The sequence below is a fragment of the Miscanthus floridulus genome, chromosome 11 (genome assembly GCF_019320115.1).
Source record: "Miscanthus floridulus cultivar M001 chromosome 11, ASM1932011v1, whole genome shotgun sequence".
Lineage (NCBI taxonomy): Eukaryota > Viridiplantae > Streptophyta > Magnoliopsida > Poales > Poaceae > Miscanthus > Miscanthus floridulus.
In genome coordinates, this window is record NC_089590.1 from 78120466 (window position 1) to 78140132 (window position 19667).

The following is a 19667-nucleotide window of genomic DNA, read 5'->3' on the forward strand; positions in this document are numbered from 1 at the left end:
CGACTCGCCGACTCCCGTGCGAGGCTGCGAGCAGCGAGCGATCCCATGCGTCTTGGTGATCTCGAGTGCGAGGGGCCGCTGGCCGGCGGCATCCACTTCCGTCTGTTCCCTGGCTTCCTGGTCTTCATATACGGAGGTAAGAATTAAGAAACTGGCCCTAAGCGGCCAAGCCCCCCTAATCAATATATGCTCTTGTCCCCAATCTTTATTCTTTACTTCTTTAGATTTGGGATTTAGGAATCCCATATGGTATAGCAACCATGTTGAATTTAGTATGACATATTTTTTAATTACTTACTACTTTTCTAAATTTACAGTGAACTCATGTTGCCCAAAAAGCATACATAAAATGAGAAAAGAAAAAAGAAGAGAAGGATAAAGGGCTTGATAGAATCACAAAGATGATCTATTGATAATTTTTTTAAGAGTAATACAAGCACTATAAGAAATCCAGATGAGTGGGCAATAGTTGCTGTGGATGAAATTGATATTGAGGCCATCATCAATGACTTCACAACAGTAAATGTTAGAAGAAAATTTTAAGGTAAGATAAGATGTATAACTAGTTTTATAAAAATGATTAGTATGCATTACATTTATTAGAAACGTCACTATATTATTAGAGTTGTATTAAAGGGCCCATCGTTGTAGCTTCGCTCCAGGTCTATAAATTGACGGAGCCGGGCCTGGGAAGCAATTGACAGGCTTCCGGCTACAGTTGACCTGTATGTCAAGAGTACTTTGCCCTTTGTTTAAGCTCAAGTTTATAGACTGGTAAGGTAGAAGAAAATAGTACGGTACCATCAAACATAGCCGACAGGTCAACCTCTAACCGCGTCGTCAGCTCAATTCTAAAATCTAAAGTCCTTGAACCTGTACAAAGCTCCTCAGAAAACGTCCTCCCAACTCCTAGTCTTTCCAACAACCATGATTGGTGGTTTCAAAAAAAACAACCATGATCGGTAATAATTGATATAAGCAATTCCAAAAAAAAATAAACCTCTAAAAAATAGTTGGAAAGAGGAAAGATCAAATCTGAAATTAGTGTGTTCAGATGCTTTCTTCTCAGGCCTCGTTTAGATTGCGAAAAAATTTCAACCCGATAAATAGTAGCACTTTCGTCTTATTTGACAAATATTGTCCAATCGTGGACCAACTAGGCTCAAAAGATTCATCTCGTGATTTCGAACTAAACTGTGCAATTAGTTATTTTTTTTACCTACATTTAATATTTCATGCAAGCGGCTAAAAATTGATGTGATGGAGAGAGAGTGAAAAAACTTGGAATTTGGATGGCATATAAAGGCCTCAGTTTCATTTCTGAAACTTCGGCTACAGTTTCTGTGGCGGTAAAAATCTAGCGACCTAAAACAACTCGGTTATTATTTGATTCCATTCGATGCCCCCCTCGGTTTGAGAGACCAAACAAGAAACACGCTAAAGCCGACCGATTAAAACCCGCGTCCACCCTCCTCCATCTCCACCCCAACTTCCCAAGAGCCGAACAAACCATTTGCACCGACACTGAGAGGAGACCAGGCAGTCCGGAAGCGCGTCCGTTGGTGCTGCTGCTGGTGGAGGTCAAGCGATGTCGAACGCCGACGTGGAGGCGGGCGCCCCGGCGAGGGCGGCGCCGGCGACAACGGGGATCAAGCCTCCGCCGGGGCGGTACAGCATGGCCAGCAACGCGCCGTACTTGCCGCCGTCGCCGTTCTACTACGACCACGCGGCGGCGCACGAGCGGCACCACTGGTCGTGGCTGGTGCCGCTGGTGGTGATCGCCAACGTGGCCATGTTCGTGGTGGTCATGTTCTACAACAACTGCCCGCGCAGCGGCGGCGACTGCGTCGGCCGCGGCTTCCTCCGCCGCTTCTCCTTCCAGCCGCTCAAGGAGAACCCGCTCCTCGGCCCCACGGCCGCCACGTAAGAAGCAAGCGCCACCTCCCGCCGCGCGAATCCGTCTCGTTCCTCTCTGAGCCTCGTGTCTCATCTGATCTCTAATCTCCCAAGTCGTCGTCTCGCCGCAGGTTGCAGAGATACGGAGCCCTCGACTGGTACAAGGTGGTGCAAGGGAACCAGGCGTGGCGGCTGGAGTCCTGCACCTGGCTGCACGCCGGCCTCATCCACCTGCTCGCCAACATGATCAGCCTCATGTTCATCGGCGTCCGCCTGGAACAGCAGTTTGGATTCTGTAAGCCCCCAAACACCTGACGCCTCCCTCGCTCGCTCGCTCGCTCTGCAAAGAACAGAGACAGACAGGCTCCTCCGCTGCAACGCACACGGACGCTGTTTTCTGACCGGCATTTGTCGCCGTTCGTCCTCCTGCAGGGAAGGTGGGGCTGGTGTACCTCGTCTCCGGCTTCGGCGGGAGCGTGCTCTCCGTCCTCTTCATCAGGAAGGGCGTCTCCGTGGGCGCCTCCGGCGCGCTCTTCGGGCTCCTGGGAGCGATGCTGTCGGAGCTCATCACCAACTGGTCCATCTACACCAACAGAGTAGGCGTCATTCGTTAACCTTCTAGAGCATCGCCTCGCCGTCGTGCTGACTTCTGGCCTTAATCCGCCGAATTCATCTCAGTCTGCAGCCATGTTGAACCTGATCATCATCGCCGCCATCAACCTGGCGATCGGGATACTCCCGCACGTCGACAACTTCGCGCACATCGGCGGGTTCGCCACAGGCTTCCTCCTCGGCTTCGTGCTGCTGATCCAGCCTCAGTTCGGGTGGCTGGAGCAGCCCTTCGGTACCAAGACCAAGTCCAAGTACAAGGCATATCAGATCATCCTCCTGCTTGCTGCCCTGGTCTTGCTGGCCGCAGGGTAAGCATAATTCGTGGTCCTATACAAACTAAAATTCTCATTTGTCTCAATGAAAAGCAAGGGCTGCTAATCTAATCGGAAACATGTCAGCCTAACATTTGGTTATGCCTTGCCTCAGGTTCGCTGTTGGATTGGTCATGGTGTTCAGAGGAGAGAACGGCAACGATCACTGCGGCTGGTGCCACTACCTCACCTGCGTGCCGACGTCAAGCTGGAAGTGTGACAATTGAACCGATCGGAGATTAGTGACGGGTTAGCATGCTTGCGTCGTACAGAAGAGAGAACATGCGTCCCCACCACGGGATACATTGTCAATATATTGCTTTCAAGTTTGATTTTTAAAGTCTACATTGTATAGAAGTTTCCATATCCCCATTGGTCGGTAATTTTGCTTGTATATGTTAAAAACTCTGAAAACCACTATGCATATGTTCTGTTTTATGGGTTTAATTCATTGATTTGTTCTACTATGCCCTGTCCAATGTCCAATTTGCAACGTTCAGACTAATATTTTTTTTATCTCCGTTCAGACTAATAATAGATGACATCGTTGGTGCTGAACCACTTCTTTCACGTTGCTGAATGGGTCAGGGTTTTTTTTAATAAAACAGACACAGTTGGCGCAAATCGTAACAGAACCGAAACAATCTCTTTTCTTTTTTAAGAATTGAAACAATCTCTTATTTATACAGCTACATCGGCTGGTCTCTTCATCATTGGGTGTTGTAACCACTCACGGAATAAACCAGATCACTTCAATTCATAGGATATAACAACATCAATCAGAATCAAGGAGCCACAACGAGAATTACACCACACCTAACTTTTCGCTATAAAGAAATGAAGAAAAGAATGACCACCTTGACTAAACTATTTCAGCAATCCCATTAGCTTGCTATATCCCTTCAGCCCACCCCCAAAAGCACAAAATTAAGGGAGCGCAAGTGAAAAGGGTTCAAAGTTCAAACTATATAGCGTTAGCCTATTATGATGTTAGTGGCAGCTTCCAAAATGTTTTCGTAGCCACAAGTATTTTCTCGGTACTACCTGATTCTGGCTCACTGTCATGCACCTGGGCTTTCCACCGAATCGATCGAGCAATCTGTGATGCCTTGTCTACCACATCTGGGGAGGCCCGTATAACGGCAGTTCCTTCATGGGCGCAGTATGCGGTCCATCTCCAACATGACATCAAACAGGTCACATCTGAAAAAGAAATAGTCATACAAAACCATGTGTAAGGTTATTAGTCATGTAAAGGTAAGACTATGATAACCATCTTGGCTAATCCATTTACTTGAATTCTAACAAGACAGGTTAATTGTATTATTAAGAATGCTAAAGGTCAATACAATAGTACAGCAACAACTCGCAAAAGCACTTCAGTTTCCTGTGTTTTAATTGTTCACCTAAGTCAACTCTAACCAGATACTTCTTTCCTAAAAAAATACTTCCTCCAATCAGTCCGTTAGGACATCGATGCGGTTTACGATATGGTACTTTGACTAACAAAATATATATTGTTATTAAATGGAGCGATTATATATTATGAAAGATTTTTTTATAATGAAACTAGTAATACCAATCTTGTGTTGTCTCAAGACAAACCTAACCTAGATGGGCTTATATTCTGATGGGAGGAAGTAATTCAAGTTAAATCACGAGGCTGGCAAGTGGCAACCCAAACCCAAGCTTCTGTAGAACACATATTGCACTGATCATTGAAACAAAAAAATGATAGAACTGTCTGGACCTAAACTTTGGCAGCTGGAGCACATGCTGCAGAAACTATTGGAAACAAATACAAGATCTACAAATTCAAAATTAAACAGAAAACAAGTCTTAAGGTATGTAACAAGCACAAAGTTGTTACTGTGCTACTTTACGTTTGGGGAGAGATTCACATGTCAAAGGCCTTTTTTACTGATTGAGCAGTAGAAATTAACATATGCACCGATAGTTTATTGTGGACATGTCTTCAACTTCAAGATAATAACCTAGGTATAGCGGGAATTGGGCCGCTCACCATAACATAGTAACCTAGAAATACATACAGGTTTCAGGAATAGCTCACTTTCCCAAGTGAAGTTTGATTGTTATCTCACTACTGTAAAGCAAAGATAGGGAGACAAGTTTTAATGATGAAGATTTTTTTTATAAATTATTATGGATTTCTGCAGTTGCAGATCAAGTGAAACAAATTGCAAAATTTAACAATAAAGTATTTATGTCAAACATCTTAATGGAGATGGAGTATGAGATAAGGTTTTCTCATATCAGACTAATACAAGGGGAAATAAAGGAAACGAGAACAATATGAGGATACTAGAACATGGGACAATAACTCCAGGTATATGGCTGGTCAGCTGGTGTACCTGCTAGTGCCTGAAATCGGGTCACTTATCAAGGAGTCAATTGCATCAGCATGAATGAGATCGTAAGTACGGGGATATGTTGAGAATGGTTCACACCTGAGAACAAAAACATATAATCAGTACAATTTGGGACCATAACTATAGGTCTACTACATGAATATTTCTTCAATCTATAAACGTAAAATGACTAAGCGGTCCATTTATCTGGAGCATTTTATAGTTGATCAAAGAATTTAAATATAATCAATTGTGAAACAACCAGAGCTTGTAGAAAGTACAGGGATAAAAGCTACATAGTGTCTCTCTGGTCTATATAAAGAGCCAAATATCCAAATACTACTTTAAAAAATACTGTTTACGTTTAGTGCTGCAATAAACTGAGTGTTTTCCTAGCATTACACTTGATTGGTTGAATGCAATTTTATCAGATACACAAGTAAATTCAGGATACGTTGCATAAGAGTTAAAAGGAGCTTCACAGTAACGACATTGTATATAAAATTATCAACAAGATGAAGTCCAACAAAATACAGAAAAGTTAAAATTATAGTTAAATGTGGCATTGCCATTGGTATTGAGTTAGATTCGTACCAGTCATGATAAACCCCAATAAGGCCCCTATCATAAATAACTCCAAGTGTCAATGGCTTCTGAGCAGGAACAACATTCATAACCCATACAGGATCAGACACTATAGCGGCTGCGAATCCTCCAAAGAATGCATTCATGTCCATGACATTGCGTATGTGTGTGCTCCCAAGCTTCACGCCAAGTGACTTTTTATAATATGACACTCTCCTAACCCACTTCTGACTATCTGCTTCAAACAAGCTTGCTCCATTGTTGATAACTGATGCCCTAGCAGAAGGTTTAGACAGCCTATCTGGCCACCTGGGAACGGAACCTATAGCTATCTCTTCCGACACGGAAACTTTACTGACACATTTATTCAACTTGAAGTACCTGCATCAAAACTCATATTTGACAAGTATACAACGGACTTTCTGGCACCCTCAAGCTGTAAATATAGTTCATAGGCACAAGAAAAAGAATTACCAAGCTTCATCTGGATCATCATTGGTGCTACACAGATCAAGGCCAAATCCATTTTGGTTAGGAAGACATGAAGCCTCAGCAGGTTTTTTCCCAAATGGCAGTATTACCATCTACAGTGATCAACTTGTAACACAAAGCTCCTGCCATTGCTTGAAGTTCATCCCATTCCTTCTCCTGATTCTTCCATCTTACAGGGGGGCCCGATATGATTAGATAGCCCCCAGGCCTAAGTAGACGGTCAGCTTCAATCAAGTAAGATCCATCTGCCAGTGTCTACAAGTAAGAGGCTGGTAGAAAAGTGTGTGTACATGTCCATGCAGCTTATGGAATGGAGAAGGAAATTACTTACTATAGGCAGTAAAAGGTATCAAACACCGGGAACAATGGACAAAATCAAAGGACTGTGCTGGAAAAGGAAGACGGCGTGTGCCCAACATCAAAAGAAATGCTGGAATTCCTCTCTCCAAGGCAAACTGTATTTGAGACTTATGCGAATCTCTTGGTGCAAATGAAAGTGTCATTATATTCTCCTTAAGCAAAAATCCACCGAAGCTGGCAACCTTCAGAGAGGAAAAGATCATTATGCCCGAATTTCCTTAAAAGTAAAACCGAGAGCCTTCCCAAGTTTAGATTAACATATTACCCCGCATCCCATATCAAGACCTGTCCTGACGACACCAGTTTTCAGTGGAACATACTGGCTAAGCTTTTCAATATATTGTTCAGCTCCGTCAGGGAACATAGTTCCGCCACCAGGAAAAATGAAGTACGAACCTTCATGCTTCATCCACCCTTGATGACCTTTTCTTTCAGCAATCTTACCATAAGGCATGTTGTCATGCCAGATCTGAAAAGGAGAGCAATAACCATGAACAATAAATATCAATCGAACAGATGATTTTTTTTTTTTAGGAAACTGGAGGGGTTTGCACCCCTACAGAAATTTATTGAAATAAGGCATTAAAAAAGTTTACAGAATTTAGAGCCAACAGATGAAAATTTAATCTGCATCCTAGGATAAACACATGAAACAAAAATACCCACTAATTGACGGATTTGAAATTACCTAAGTGATTATGTGCCCCCTGTGTAAGGTCATATTACCATCGCAATACCAAACGTTCTGATACCTAGGCTATCAGGTACACTAAGACCGAATGTCTGATCACTTGCTTTCCTACAAACTGTCACACAACTGAGAGCACGTACTTCACCTCCGACATCCTACCTTAAAAATAAACAAAAATAATCCAGAACCCACAATTCATAAGTGCATGCCAGGAAGTCCATTTCTGACATGTATAGAATCAGAAAACCATGAGCGTTGACTACTGGCAGCTAGATGCAGAAGTCAATCATACACTAGCACGAAGCTACAACTACAAAACCAAGCCAGTCTAAGCTTGGTTGAACGAATCAGGCTCTACAATGCACAGATGCCTCAGATCAAACCAAGTTCTATGCTAGCATCCGACCCTCCAAAGAGTGACGCAATTAACAAGCGATAAGTTCTGAGTGTCAAAGGCCAATGCCGACAACACGCACCTTGTGGAGGCTCTCGGGCCAGGGCACAGGAACGCGGTAGCCTCGGGGCGGCGGCACAAGGCACGCGAGCGCCTCGCCACGAGCCGGGCAGTGGCGCTCGCGGTAGTAGTTCATCTCGCGGCTGAGGCGGGAGCTGCGGCGCGGGTCCTCGCAGGGGAGGAGGTCCACCTCCGAGGCGGCGCACGGTGGCACCGCGCCACCGCTGCCGCCGGCGTGGGCGACGGAGGCGGCGGTTAGGACGGGGTCCCCGCGGCGCGGCGTGAAGACGAGCGCGAGGAAGACGACCACGGCAATGAGGAAGACCCCCCAGACGACGTCAAAGAACGACCACTGCCATCCGCCGCCCGATAAGGCCCCCCGGCGGTGGGGCGGCAGGGAGCTGAGGAGCCCCATGGGACTGGGAAACGGTGGCGAGTGTGCGAGCTCGATCGGATCAGGGGTTTGATTTCCGAGTTTTTTTTTCCCTTTGCGTGTTGGATATCGGTGCTTTTCGCGGGATGTCAGAGCGTGGACGAAAATTTCTGTTCCAGAGGGTGACTGAAAACTGGGATCCTGGTAATTCTACTCTTTATATCATCCATAAAATTGGACAATTGGTAATTAAACAACCACATCTCCACACAGATCTTTTCTTGATTTACTCTTTATAGTTAAAATTTTCGGCGCGTTTGGTTAGGTCATGACTATTTTTCACAAAATGTAGCTTGTCGTAGTGGTGACAAGAAATTATTAGTCATGAGCGTGAAAGGGCTCATAACAAAAACGAGTGACCCAGGCCACTCAATTAAGCATGAGCTCTACAAACTATGGCATGACAGTATTAGCTGAAACAAAACATGTTAATTTTTGGCATCGAGTTTAAGCACTACCGTGCGTGCTTGATTAGCTGAACACCTCGATTGGTCGGACTCCAAATCGTTACTAATGGACTTTCTCGAGCCCGTAAAAATATATATGACCCTTTGAAATGCAGTAATTTTACATGAATGATATGGGATTCTGTAAAAATTAGTTTATATTTTCAAAAGGTAGCTTATGTGGCACGAGAGAGTTGGAGCATGGAGCTTTGATATGGCTTAGTACACATGTTAGCAATCAACCACATGCACCGTCCACTATCTCGGATTTATTGATAACATCATCGTTTTGTGGTCGCCGCTGGGGAAAAGGTTGCTTCTTCTTTTTTTATAGAGTTCAAGGACAAAGCCTTTGCATTTACCAAGACAAAACGTTATTACAACATCCAGATGGTGCATAAGAATAGCAGAGCAATCTCGATTTAGATCTACTAATAGCCAAAGAAAAAGAACCACGGTCAAGCCTCACCCACAACTCACAAGAAGAGCCTTAGCTTAGCCAAATTAACCTATTTAGCCAAACTAATAGCTTATTCAAAGGATGAACGTTTTGACATTAACTCTTCAGCTTCGACCGACACTTAGTCCTTCCAATTTGTTGCATTCAAGAATAGGAAGGTTCTCTTTTGTTCTCTCGAATCAGCATGTCAATCTTGCTGGTCTTGTTGCAACTCCCTTCAGCTCGACAAGTTTGGAGTTTAAACGACAGGCCATGGTCTAGGTGGAACAAAGCACCAGCCAGCTGGATCATTACCGCAACCTTCGGAACTAGGGACTTCAGATCCTTACAAGTAGCCTCCTGAAAACACAAGCTAATCCTTAGCCTCATTTGGTACGTGGAGAAAATAATAGCAACTACAAATTTTGTATCACTTAGCCACATTTGGCCAACAGCCAAGAAACCAGCTGCACAAGATCTATTAAAAATTATTGAAATTGTTTCCTAAAGTTGCTTTGCTTAGGGGGTGTTTGGTTCCATGGACTAAATTTTAGTCCATGTCGCATTGGACGTTCGGATGCTATTTAGGAGAACTAAATATGAGTTAATTATAAAACTAATTACATAGATGGAGACTAATTTACGAGACGAATTTATTAAGCCTAATTAATCTACCATTAGCACATATTTACTGTAGCACCACATTGTCAAATCATGGACTAATTAGGCTTAAAAAATTCGTCTCGCAAATTAGCCACAATCTGTGCAATTAGTTATTTTTTTCGTCTATATTTAATACTTCATGCATGTGTCCAAATATCCGATGGAACATGAACTAAAATTTTCCTGTAGGAACCAAACACCCCCTTATACTCCCTCCGTCCCGCAATACATAGCGCGTGTTTAGTTGGGTGGAAGTTGGAAATTTGGCTACTGTAGCACTTTCGTTTTTATTTGATAAATAGTGTTCAATCATGGACTAATTAGGCTCAAAACGTTCGTCTCGCAATTTCCAACCAAACTGTGTAATTAGTTTTTTTTCGTCTACATTTAATGCTTCATACATGTATCGTAAGATTTGATGTGATGGTTACTGTAGCACTTTTTTGGAATTTGTGGTGGAGACTAAACACGTGCTAAGATGGATATGCCCCTGTACATACATCATGATCCTGCTGTGCTTTTTGGAAGACAGTCATAAATGTTCGATAAATCCTGTCCAGAAGCAACATTACCACTTGCCACCACATAGCAGCAGTTATTTTTTTAAACAAAGCACCCATCACATCAACTTTTCACATTCAAACATGCACCTGTGTAGTTTCCCAAAAATTTTTGTGCAGTACCGTCACATCGAATCTTGCGGCACATGCATGGAGTACTAAATGTAGATAAAAAAAAACTAATTGCACAGTTGGGTAAGAAATCGCGAGACGAAACTTTCGAACCTAATTAGTCCATAATTAGACATTAATTGCCAAATACAAACGAAACTGCTACAGTATTCAAAACCCAAAAAATTTTGCATCTAAACGCGTCCTAAATAGCCTCTGCTGCAACTGTTTAAATTCATAGGCTAAAATTTAGAAGTATCATATCGATATGAAGGTGTCACGTGAGAATGTTCAAATAATAATAATATAACAAATTATACAGGTCCTTAGTAATCCGCGAAATGAATTTATTAAGCCTAATTAATTCACTAGAATCTGCGAGACGAATTAGTAACTAAAAGCTATCACACCTACTAGTTAAGATAGAAAAAATATCACCCTTTGTCCTAAATATCACCTTTGCTTTGGCTTTTCTACGTGCATGGCTAGACATCCACAGGCTAGGTCATATTTTCTGGCATGCGAAAACGACTATATTGAAGATTTAAGCTCGGAGCAGGCCCATGCAGGCCTCTATTTTGATCAGGCCTATCCCTATAAAGGCTATTTGTCTTGCTGGAAACCTCAGCTGTCTCGTGTATCCACTATATGGGCCTCTAGCCCATCTAAAGTCATTCCTCTTTTTAGGCTGCTACGGAGTAGCATTTCTTAAAGCAAAATCGTTATGGGCATGCTGCCTGTTATGTTGAAGAAGAGACGATGGTTAAAAAAATCATGGATTTCGGTATCCATTTTAAGCTAACCTCTTCAAATTGTTTTTATACGATACGTGCACATTGCTAATTTATACCAGCACTGAATCAAGTTGGTTAAAAATTATTGCAAAAAGGATAAATAAAATCTTTTCTTGCAAAAAAAAAACGTGTTCTGAATGGAAATTGCCTGGACTTGACCCAGTAAAAGCAGGTCAACTACGGCTCCGCCGCGGGATAATATTCTGACGCCCGAGTTGACTAATGTGACTCGCCATCTGACAAACTGCTAGTACCTCCACACTGTGTGTCAGTGTGTTGACTGCTAAGCCACGTTCTCTGACCGTACGTGAACCATAGCAAAAGCTTTTCCGCTTCATCAGGTGAGGACTCCGTCTATCGACACCAAGTACAGCTGACCGTTGTGGATAATGCAGTGCAGCACGCATGCTCCTTGCGTGAGAAAGGAGCATGCCCCTCCTCCTGCGCTGATGTCCTTGAAACATGCGGTCCTGCACTCATTTAATGGCGCGCAGCAAATACGTTTGCGCGCATCAGCACAACGGCACCAGCACAAGGACACAGGAGGGCATGTTCCAACCCTGCTCGCCCCACGCATGGCCACCACGGCCGGCCGCGGTTACAAGGACACAGTGTGAATCCGTGACGTGGTCGCGTGGACCTCTTGTTGCTCCTCGGTTCTCTCAGCTCGGTCACGGCGAAATCGTTGAGGCGCCGGCTGGTCGGCCATGCCCTTCCTTTTAAGTACGAGGGGCAAGCAACACCTACCCCGCTGCTAAAGATTAGCATGCAGCCCGCGTGCTTTCGGCCCGGTCCGAAGCACGGTTGCATGGCCCGGTCCGAAAACGGCCCGGCCCGTACGCGACCGTGCCTCGTGCCGGCCCGGTGCCCGCTGCAGGCCGTGCTTGGGCTGTCAACAAGGCACGCCGTGCGGCACGGCCCGGCCCGTTTTTCTAGGGTTGGCCCGGTAGGGCCCGGTAAGCCGGGGGGCTATATAAGCCAGCCGGCCGTCCCCCCGCGCGGCCGCGCCTCATTTCCCTCCCCCGGCCGCCGCAACCGTTCCCCACCGCGAAACCCTAGATCCCACCCCACCTCGCCTGCTCGTCCCGCCTTGCGCCGCCGCCCACCGCTCGCCGCTCGACGCCGGCAAGGACTCCAAGATCCACCGCTCGCCGCTCGTCCTGCACTCCGACAAGGTCTCCACCGCCGGATCTTGGAGATCTTGGAGCTCTCCCTTCTGAGCCGTCTCCACCGCCGGATCTTGCTCTCCTTTCTCGTCATCTTCCTAGTCTCCGGCCGTATCCTGAGCTCTCGTACTGTCTTCTTCCTTCTCCCTCCCTCTCTCTCTCTGACCGGCAAGGTCTTCACCACCGTGCAACTTGTTTGTCACCGTCTGTCGGGGAGTGGTGCCGCTGCCGCTCGTCTTCTTCTCCGTCTCTCCGGCGCCGGGCTCCGGCTCCATGCAGGTAAGCTGATCTCCACGCGGGCCACGGGCTGGCCTGATGTCTTAATGGGCCCCGTGCTGAACGGGCTGGCACGGCCTGTAAATCGGCCCACGGACCGTGCCTGGGCCTGCAAGCAAACACGGTGTCCCATTGGGGCACGGCCCGGCGGCACGCCGTGCCAATCAGGCCCGTGCCCTTACGGGCCGTGCCTAGCCCGGGCCCGGGCCGGGCCGTGCCGGGCCGGCCCGTTGCTCAACTTTACCCGCTGCCGGGTCGCCGGCCGGCCTGCTCTGCTCGTGTAGAAAAAAGAAAAGTCACGCCGTGCGTCACATTTGCCATGTCCACTGTTTTATTTCCAATTGCCAGAAGACGAGAAAGCTCGGACGTGTTGAAGCACCGGTGGCACAGTGATACGGTGCAGCTCCTCCTACACAGTGCGTGTAGCGCTACAAGTCTTCGTTCATCAAGTCCATCAAAGTTCCACAGTTTAGCTCGACGAACGCACAGACGCATTGATATTTGACCGAGAGCGTGTTGTTGTCTGACTACCCCACGCCGGACTTGCTGTGATGATTGACGAATCATAGCTGCCTCTCGCGGTCTCGCCGTTTGGACTGCTGGGCGTATTGCACCGAGTACTCCTACTGTACTGGCTAGTACTACTACGCAATGCGATTGGTAGTTGCTACTGCCAGATCTCAAACGATAGGTAGCTGCGGAGCGCGGAATCTTGTTTGCACCCACGCCGTGCGGGCCGTTGAGACGAGGGAATATCTTCTTGCTTTCACGTCTCTCTCGATCCGTCATTCCGTCCCATCGAGATTCTCCGCACAGGACGACCTGGGATCTGTACACGACACCGTAAAGAGAGCATCGGTCCGTGCCGGTGAATTAAAGTGGTTTAATTAAGGGCAAATGGTAGGATACCCGGCTAATTTTTAGCCTCTAGATTTAAACGGTCCTATAGGCTAAACTTTAGCCCATTTATTTTAAGAGCTAATCTTTAGAGCCTGTTTGAAATGCAAGAAATATTTTTTGTTCCTTTATTTTTCCTGTGAAATGGAACTGGTACCTGCAAAATTCCTACGTTGCCCTTAGCCTTAGGCTAAACTTTAACCCAGTACATCAAACTTAGGGAGTGCTTAGGGAGTGCTTGTTTCTTTAGTCGCTCCTATAATTCATGTCACATCGAATATTTAGATACTAATAAGAAACATTAAATATAGATTAATTACAAAACCAATTACATAGATTGAGGCTAATTTGTGAGATAAACTTTTTAAGCCTAACTAATCCGCCATTAGTATATATTTACTGTAGCATCAAGTTGTCAAATCATAGACTAATTAGGTTTAAAAGATTCATCTTACAAATTAATTACAAATTATGCAATTAATTTCATAATTAGTTTATATTTAATATTTTATACATATGTCAAATATTTGATGCCACATAAATTTTAAAAACCATGGAAACCAATCAGACCCTTTGCCAGCATACTCGAACTCGGAGTCTCGGACCCACGGTACATCACCCATGCCTGGCCCTGTTGGTCGTAGTTGGATAGGCTTTTAAAGGTTCAGTCACGTCACTTCGCGTCCTACGCGAACGCTAGTGCTAGTCCGTGAAAAAGAAGGGCAACTCAACGGAAAACATTTTAGCGTAACCATCTAGTACTAGTAACATGTACGTAGATTATTATTGTCTTTTCTTTTAACGACTGCTCTATTTAGAGTAGACGAATGCACTTGTATCATGAATCTATAATGGAGTACGTATGGAGTAGATGTCTACGATATTCCATGACAATTGTGCCAACTATTTTTTTTTTCCATTCAACTCCCTCGATCCTAAAAAGATACAATTGTATAACAGCAACAGCGACTCAGTTAAATTATCTTAAACTTATAAATTTTAAAACTTATTATACAAAATAAGTATCATTAGATATGTTAAAAAATAGGCCTAAATCTTGATATTATTTTTTAAAACTCTTAGTTAAACTTAAGTTAGTTTGTCTTGGGCAAAGCATAGATTACGTCTTTTTGAACCGAGGTAGTATATTTGAACAAAGTTATATACATTTAAATTTAATTAATTAATTTTGTAGAAAATAGTATTAATATTGTCGGTGTTTTGAGTAAGCACCAACGAGTAAATTTGTATATTGCGCGTCAGACTCGATGGTGTGCTAAGAGGACACAAAGGTTATACTAGTTCGGGCCGAATGTCCCTACATCCAGTTTCGGGCTGCTCGCGTTACCAGCACTGAGTTTGTAGTAGGGGGTTACAAACTGACGAGAGAGGAAGGTAACTCCCAAGTCTCTGTGGTTCGATTGCTCAATGTCTGATACGGTGTGGTGAACCGATGCTATGTGATGCACTTGTTCGATGTCTCCATCCGGGACGCCCTGCTTTCCCTTTTATAGGCCAAGGGAAAGCAGGAGTTACAACTGAAGGGAAGAGGGAAAAAGAAAGAGAAAATAAGGCTTCTGGAGGTGTGCCGTCCTCCTCTTCGCGTGGGTCCCGCTGACCCTGTAGATCGTGGTGGCAACGGCATCGCACCGGGGTCCTGTTGGCCGCTGTAGCATACGTGCGGGCGTCGTGCGCCGTTCTTGTCTTCCGTCCTATCCGAGCGGACGGAATGGTCAAAGGGTCTCTGACAAAGGCCATAAGGGAGGCTGGCGGTACGATGCCAGTCAACTGACGCCAGTTGACTAACGTTGGATGGTAGTCAGGCAGGGAGTTGACAGCATAGTGCCCGCCTGTTGACGTGATTTGCTATGTGAGTCTCCCAGCATGGCCTGATGCGACCGCTAGTCGCATCAAGACACGCCCGAGGCATGCTCCTGGGCATGCGCCTCCAATGCCGTAGTGGTTGAAATGGTTCGGGTCCTACCCTGGGGCCACTGCTTTTGTCCAGTAGCAAATCCAACCCCAGGGAACGGGCGAGGCGAAAATCTCGCCCTGGGGCCAGGCGAGATGGAATCTGACCCACGGGGGTCGGACGAGTCAGAGCCCATGCCTTAGGATTGGACGAGGTGGAAACCTTGTCCTTGGAGTTGGAGCCCATGCCTTAGGTGGGATGAGGCAAAGACGTGGCTCGACCCCTGGGTGTCGGACGAGACGGAAACCTCACCCTCGGTGTTAGACGAGTCATGGCCCAACCCTTGGGGGTCGGACGAGACGAAAACCTCGCCCTTGGTGTTGGACGAGGCATAGCCCGGCTCCTAGGGGTCAGACGAGATGGAAACCTGGCCCTCGGAGTTGGACGAGGCGTGGCCCGACCCCTGGGGGTCGGACGAGGCAGAAACCTCTCCCTTGGTGTTGGGCGAGGCATGGCCCAGCCCCTGAGGGTCGGACGAGATGAAAACCTTGCCCTTAGAGTTGGAGAGGCGTGGCTCGGCCCCTAGGGTTGGACGAGGCGGAAACTTCACCCTTGGTGTTGGACGAGGCATGGCCTGGCCCCTGGGGGTCGAACAAGACAAAAACCTTATCCTTAACCATTGGATGAGGCGACGTGACGCCCATTAATCCTTTAGCTCGGATACCCGGGTATAGATATCCGACAGTAGCCCCCGAGCCTTTGGAGGAGTGAGACACTCTTGCAAAGGCTTTTTTTGCGATTTGTTGCTCCTGTGGCCATTGTGCCATGCAGGGTAACCGAGTAGGATTTAGGCACCTAGCCTCCATGTGGGGGACTGACAAAGTGGATACGGACACCCATCCCCTAAGGACGAGACGCGCTGGTAATCCGTTTTCCACCGGGTGTGCACGAGCGCACCTGATGGGTGTAGCCTCTGAGCCTTTGGAGGAGTGAGACACTCTTACAAAGGCTTTTTACGATCCGTCGCTTGAGGGTGCACGGGAGTACTGTTTGTTATTGTCACTTTACAGGATGGCGAGCCCTCAAGCCTCTAGGGGCCGATCGCCTGGTTTCTTGCGTCACTTCATTCGCAGTTTCCACAACCGGAGGTGACTCGTCATTTGTCTACGACCGCGTGTTCAATCCCTTTGCGATGCCGAGCCCTCGAGCCCCCACGCGTAGTAGGGGTCTGATTGGAGGGTCAGTTCATCGTGTGATCGTTGTCCCTCATACGTTCATTCGGTAGAACAAAGGGGCTGAGCCATGCCATGCTTTCCTCGCTGGACGGAGCACGGTGCTCGGTGAGTTATTAATGGGCTTGTTCGAGTGGAGCCCCGGCATCCCCTTCACGGGGGCCCGGTTCGAGGTCAGCTGGTGACTGACTCCAGATTCTTGGTGGCTGATCCATATAGTTCCTGAATCCGTTTGACCAGTCTGAGGGCTCAATGCCCTTCTTTCAGGAAAAATCATGGGCCTTGCATCATCTAAGACTCGAAACGAGGGTCGAAACGCCCATGGTGCTTCGCGCGCTTTGGGTATTGGTCACTAGTAGGCCCGTCCTTAACCTCCCCTCACTCTAGGGTGCCCTAGAGTGGCCGTGAACCCACTACTAGGCCAGCCTTCGAACTCCTGGGTGTTAATGGGCCATGGGAGCGTTTTCACCTCCGTATCGCTACTTACCTATGGTGGCCCATAGCCTTTGAAGACGAACCATTGCCTGATGGATCCTTCACGAGGAAGATTTGGATAGGCAAGCGCTTGACTCTCGAGGCGGCGATGCGACTGATGCTACGAGGAATAGTGAGGGCATGAGCCCCAAAAGGAATGGATCTGGCAAGGCGTGGGGCGCATTAATTTAGGCAGACGGTTCGTACCTCACCCGTTCCTCCCTTACCTTATAAACGGAACCGTTTCTCTCCAACCTCCATATGCGCAGCAGCATCCTTGCCCCTCCAGTCTTTCTACCTTCCACTCTTGAGTTCTAGCCTTTGCTCCCCTGTTTCTGCTCTACCACCAGCAATGCCCTCGCTCTCCAGCCCTACGCCACTATCGGATCTTCTGCATTGCCATCCTCGTCCCTCGATGGAGCCATGGCCTCGCTCCGACATTCTCCATGCGCGCATGGAGGGCCTAGTTAAGAAGGGCCTTCTCCATGCAAGGACCATGACAATGGAGTGGATCATACCTAGTGGCGAGGATGCGCCGTTGCCGCCTCGAGCGCGGGTTCATGACTCCTCCCCACTAATTCCTCCGAGGGCTGCTGCACTACTACAAGATTGAGCTGCAGCATCTGAATCCCAATAGGATTCAGCACATCTCAGCCTTCGTCGCGCTGTGTGAGGGGCATCTGGGGATTGAGCCCCACTTCGAGCTGTGGAAGTATTTCTTCACCGTCGAGCTGCAGAAGAATAAGGAGAGGAAGAAGCTAGACCTGGCAGTGTCGATGGGATGTGTGAGCATTCGTCTTCGAGGCAGCCAGGCATCGGAGTACATGTCCATCCCCTTGTTGAAGTCCAACAAGGGGTGGCATAAGCTATGGATCTACCTAAGGAATGACGACGACCACCCCTACCAATCTTCACTAGTCATCTGATCGAGGAGGCGCCAGACGTGTGGAGGTACGGGCCCATCGGGAGGGAGCAGAAGAGGCTCGGCGACCTCCTCAAAGCCATCGCAACTCTGAAGGGCCGCGGTCTTCGTGGGATCGGCATCATCGGGGCGTACCACGTTAGGAGGCTATCGCTGCTGATGGCACGCACTCTTCCAATGTGGAAGATGGCATAGGATTCCATGCCCAAAGGGATGGTGATGGTCTCCGGTGAGGCCCTCAGCATTGGTGAAATGGCACAATGCCTCATGGAGGCGATGGAGTGCCCAGTGGATCCGTCGGTGGATCTCACCCTGGTGTACCCGGTCCTGGGGCATCCAGCCTTGTGATCGGACGTGGGTTTCATCGAACTAGTAAGCCTTCTTCGAGTCTATTTCCTTGGGTGACCCTTCTTTGTTCTCAGATTCTAAGCGCCGGTATTTGCAGCCTAGACTCATCATCCGTGAGTCTGACCCGCCACAGCTAGAGGACGCGGCTAGGAGGACGATGAACGCGCCACGGTCGAGGCGGCAAAGGCAAGGAAGGAGCGAAAGAAGGCGAAGAAGGAGCGAGCGAAGCTCCAGCGTGGAAACCGCCGGCAAGGCTCGGAGGAGAGCGACGGCGATGATGTAACATCCTAATGGGCCAAAGTGGGCCCAATAAAATTTCAGTATGGGCGGGGCTACTGTAGCAGAGGATGTCGGTACTGTAGCATCTGGACTCCATGCTACTGTTCACCCGAAAATGGGACGGTCAAATTCGGAGTACTGTTCATGCGGTACTGTAGCACCGCGAAAACACTGCACAATCAAAGTTTAGTACCATACTGGAAATCCTGAAATCGCCGGATCGACTTAAATACCAGGGCCAGGGACGCGTAGTAACCTTCGGTTAACCGTTTTGAACGAAGCGAGGACGAAAGTTCAAGCGGGTTGCTACGCGGGTGGGACCACTCCTAGGAAGAGTGGGCCTGGGCCATGTATGTCGGGACTGGACGTTACATTTGGTATCAGAGCCGACTCTCGAGGTTTCACGGGCACGTGGTGACGACTGCACGGGTATGTTGTGTGCATGTGCGTGGGCCCGTCGTGGACACGGCATGGCATACACACATACACGGCACGGGGCCACACAAACGTGTTGAAGAGAGGAGGATCCTGGATTAAATGTCCCGAAAGGGTAAGCTGATCTGGCATTCGACGGGGACGTCGAATCTTTAGGGGGATGATTGTAACATCCTAATGGGCCAAAGTGGGCCCAATAAAATTTTCATTATGGGCTGGTGCTACTGTAGCAAAGGGTGGCGGTACTGTAGCGGCTGGGCTCCAGACTACTGTTTACCGAACCACTGTTCACCCGAAAAGGACCGGCCAAATTCGGAGTACTGTTCACGGTGTACTGTAGCACCGCGAAAACACTGCGCAACCAAAGTTTAGTACCATACTGGAAATCCTGAAATCGCCGGATCGACTTAAATACCAGGGCTAGGGACGCGTAGTAACCTTCGGTTAACCGTTTTGAACGAAGCGAGGACGAAAGTTCAAGCGGGTTGCTACGCGGGTGGGACCACTCCT

General features: G+C 47.4%; 2 protein-coding genes across 2 annotated transcripts; one reads left to right on the top strand and one right to left on the bottom strand.

Annotated features, from left to right (window-relative positions):
* Positions 1-1448: 1448 nt before the first annotated feature.
* Positions 1449-3286, top strand: LOC136493492 (RHOMBOID-like protein 2). The gene is made up of 5 exons (XM_066489584.1): positions 1449-1923; positions 2028-2191; positions 2329-2492; positions 2575-2816; positions 2935-3286. Exons 1-5 carry the CDS (start codon positions 1589-1591, stop codon positions 3044-3046), a joined length of 1017 nt encoding a protein of 338 aa, XP_066345681.1. The 5' UTR covers positions 1449-1588; the 3' UTR covers positions 3047-3286.
* A 268-nt stretch (positions 3287-3554) lies between these two features.
* LOC136493493 (probable pectin methyltransferase QUA3) lies at positions 3555-8314 on the bottom strand. The gene is given in 9 exon segments (XM_066489585.1): positions 3555-3972; positions 3974-4022; positions 5192-5287; positions 5783-6154; positions 6248-6336; positions 6338-6510; positions 6597-6807; positions 6891-7094; positions 7793-8314. Coding segments are annotated over 9 exon segments (1758 nt in total). The 5' UTR covers positions 8186-8314; the 3' UTR covers positions 3555-3801.
* Positions 8315-19667: the final 11353 nt, after the last annotated feature.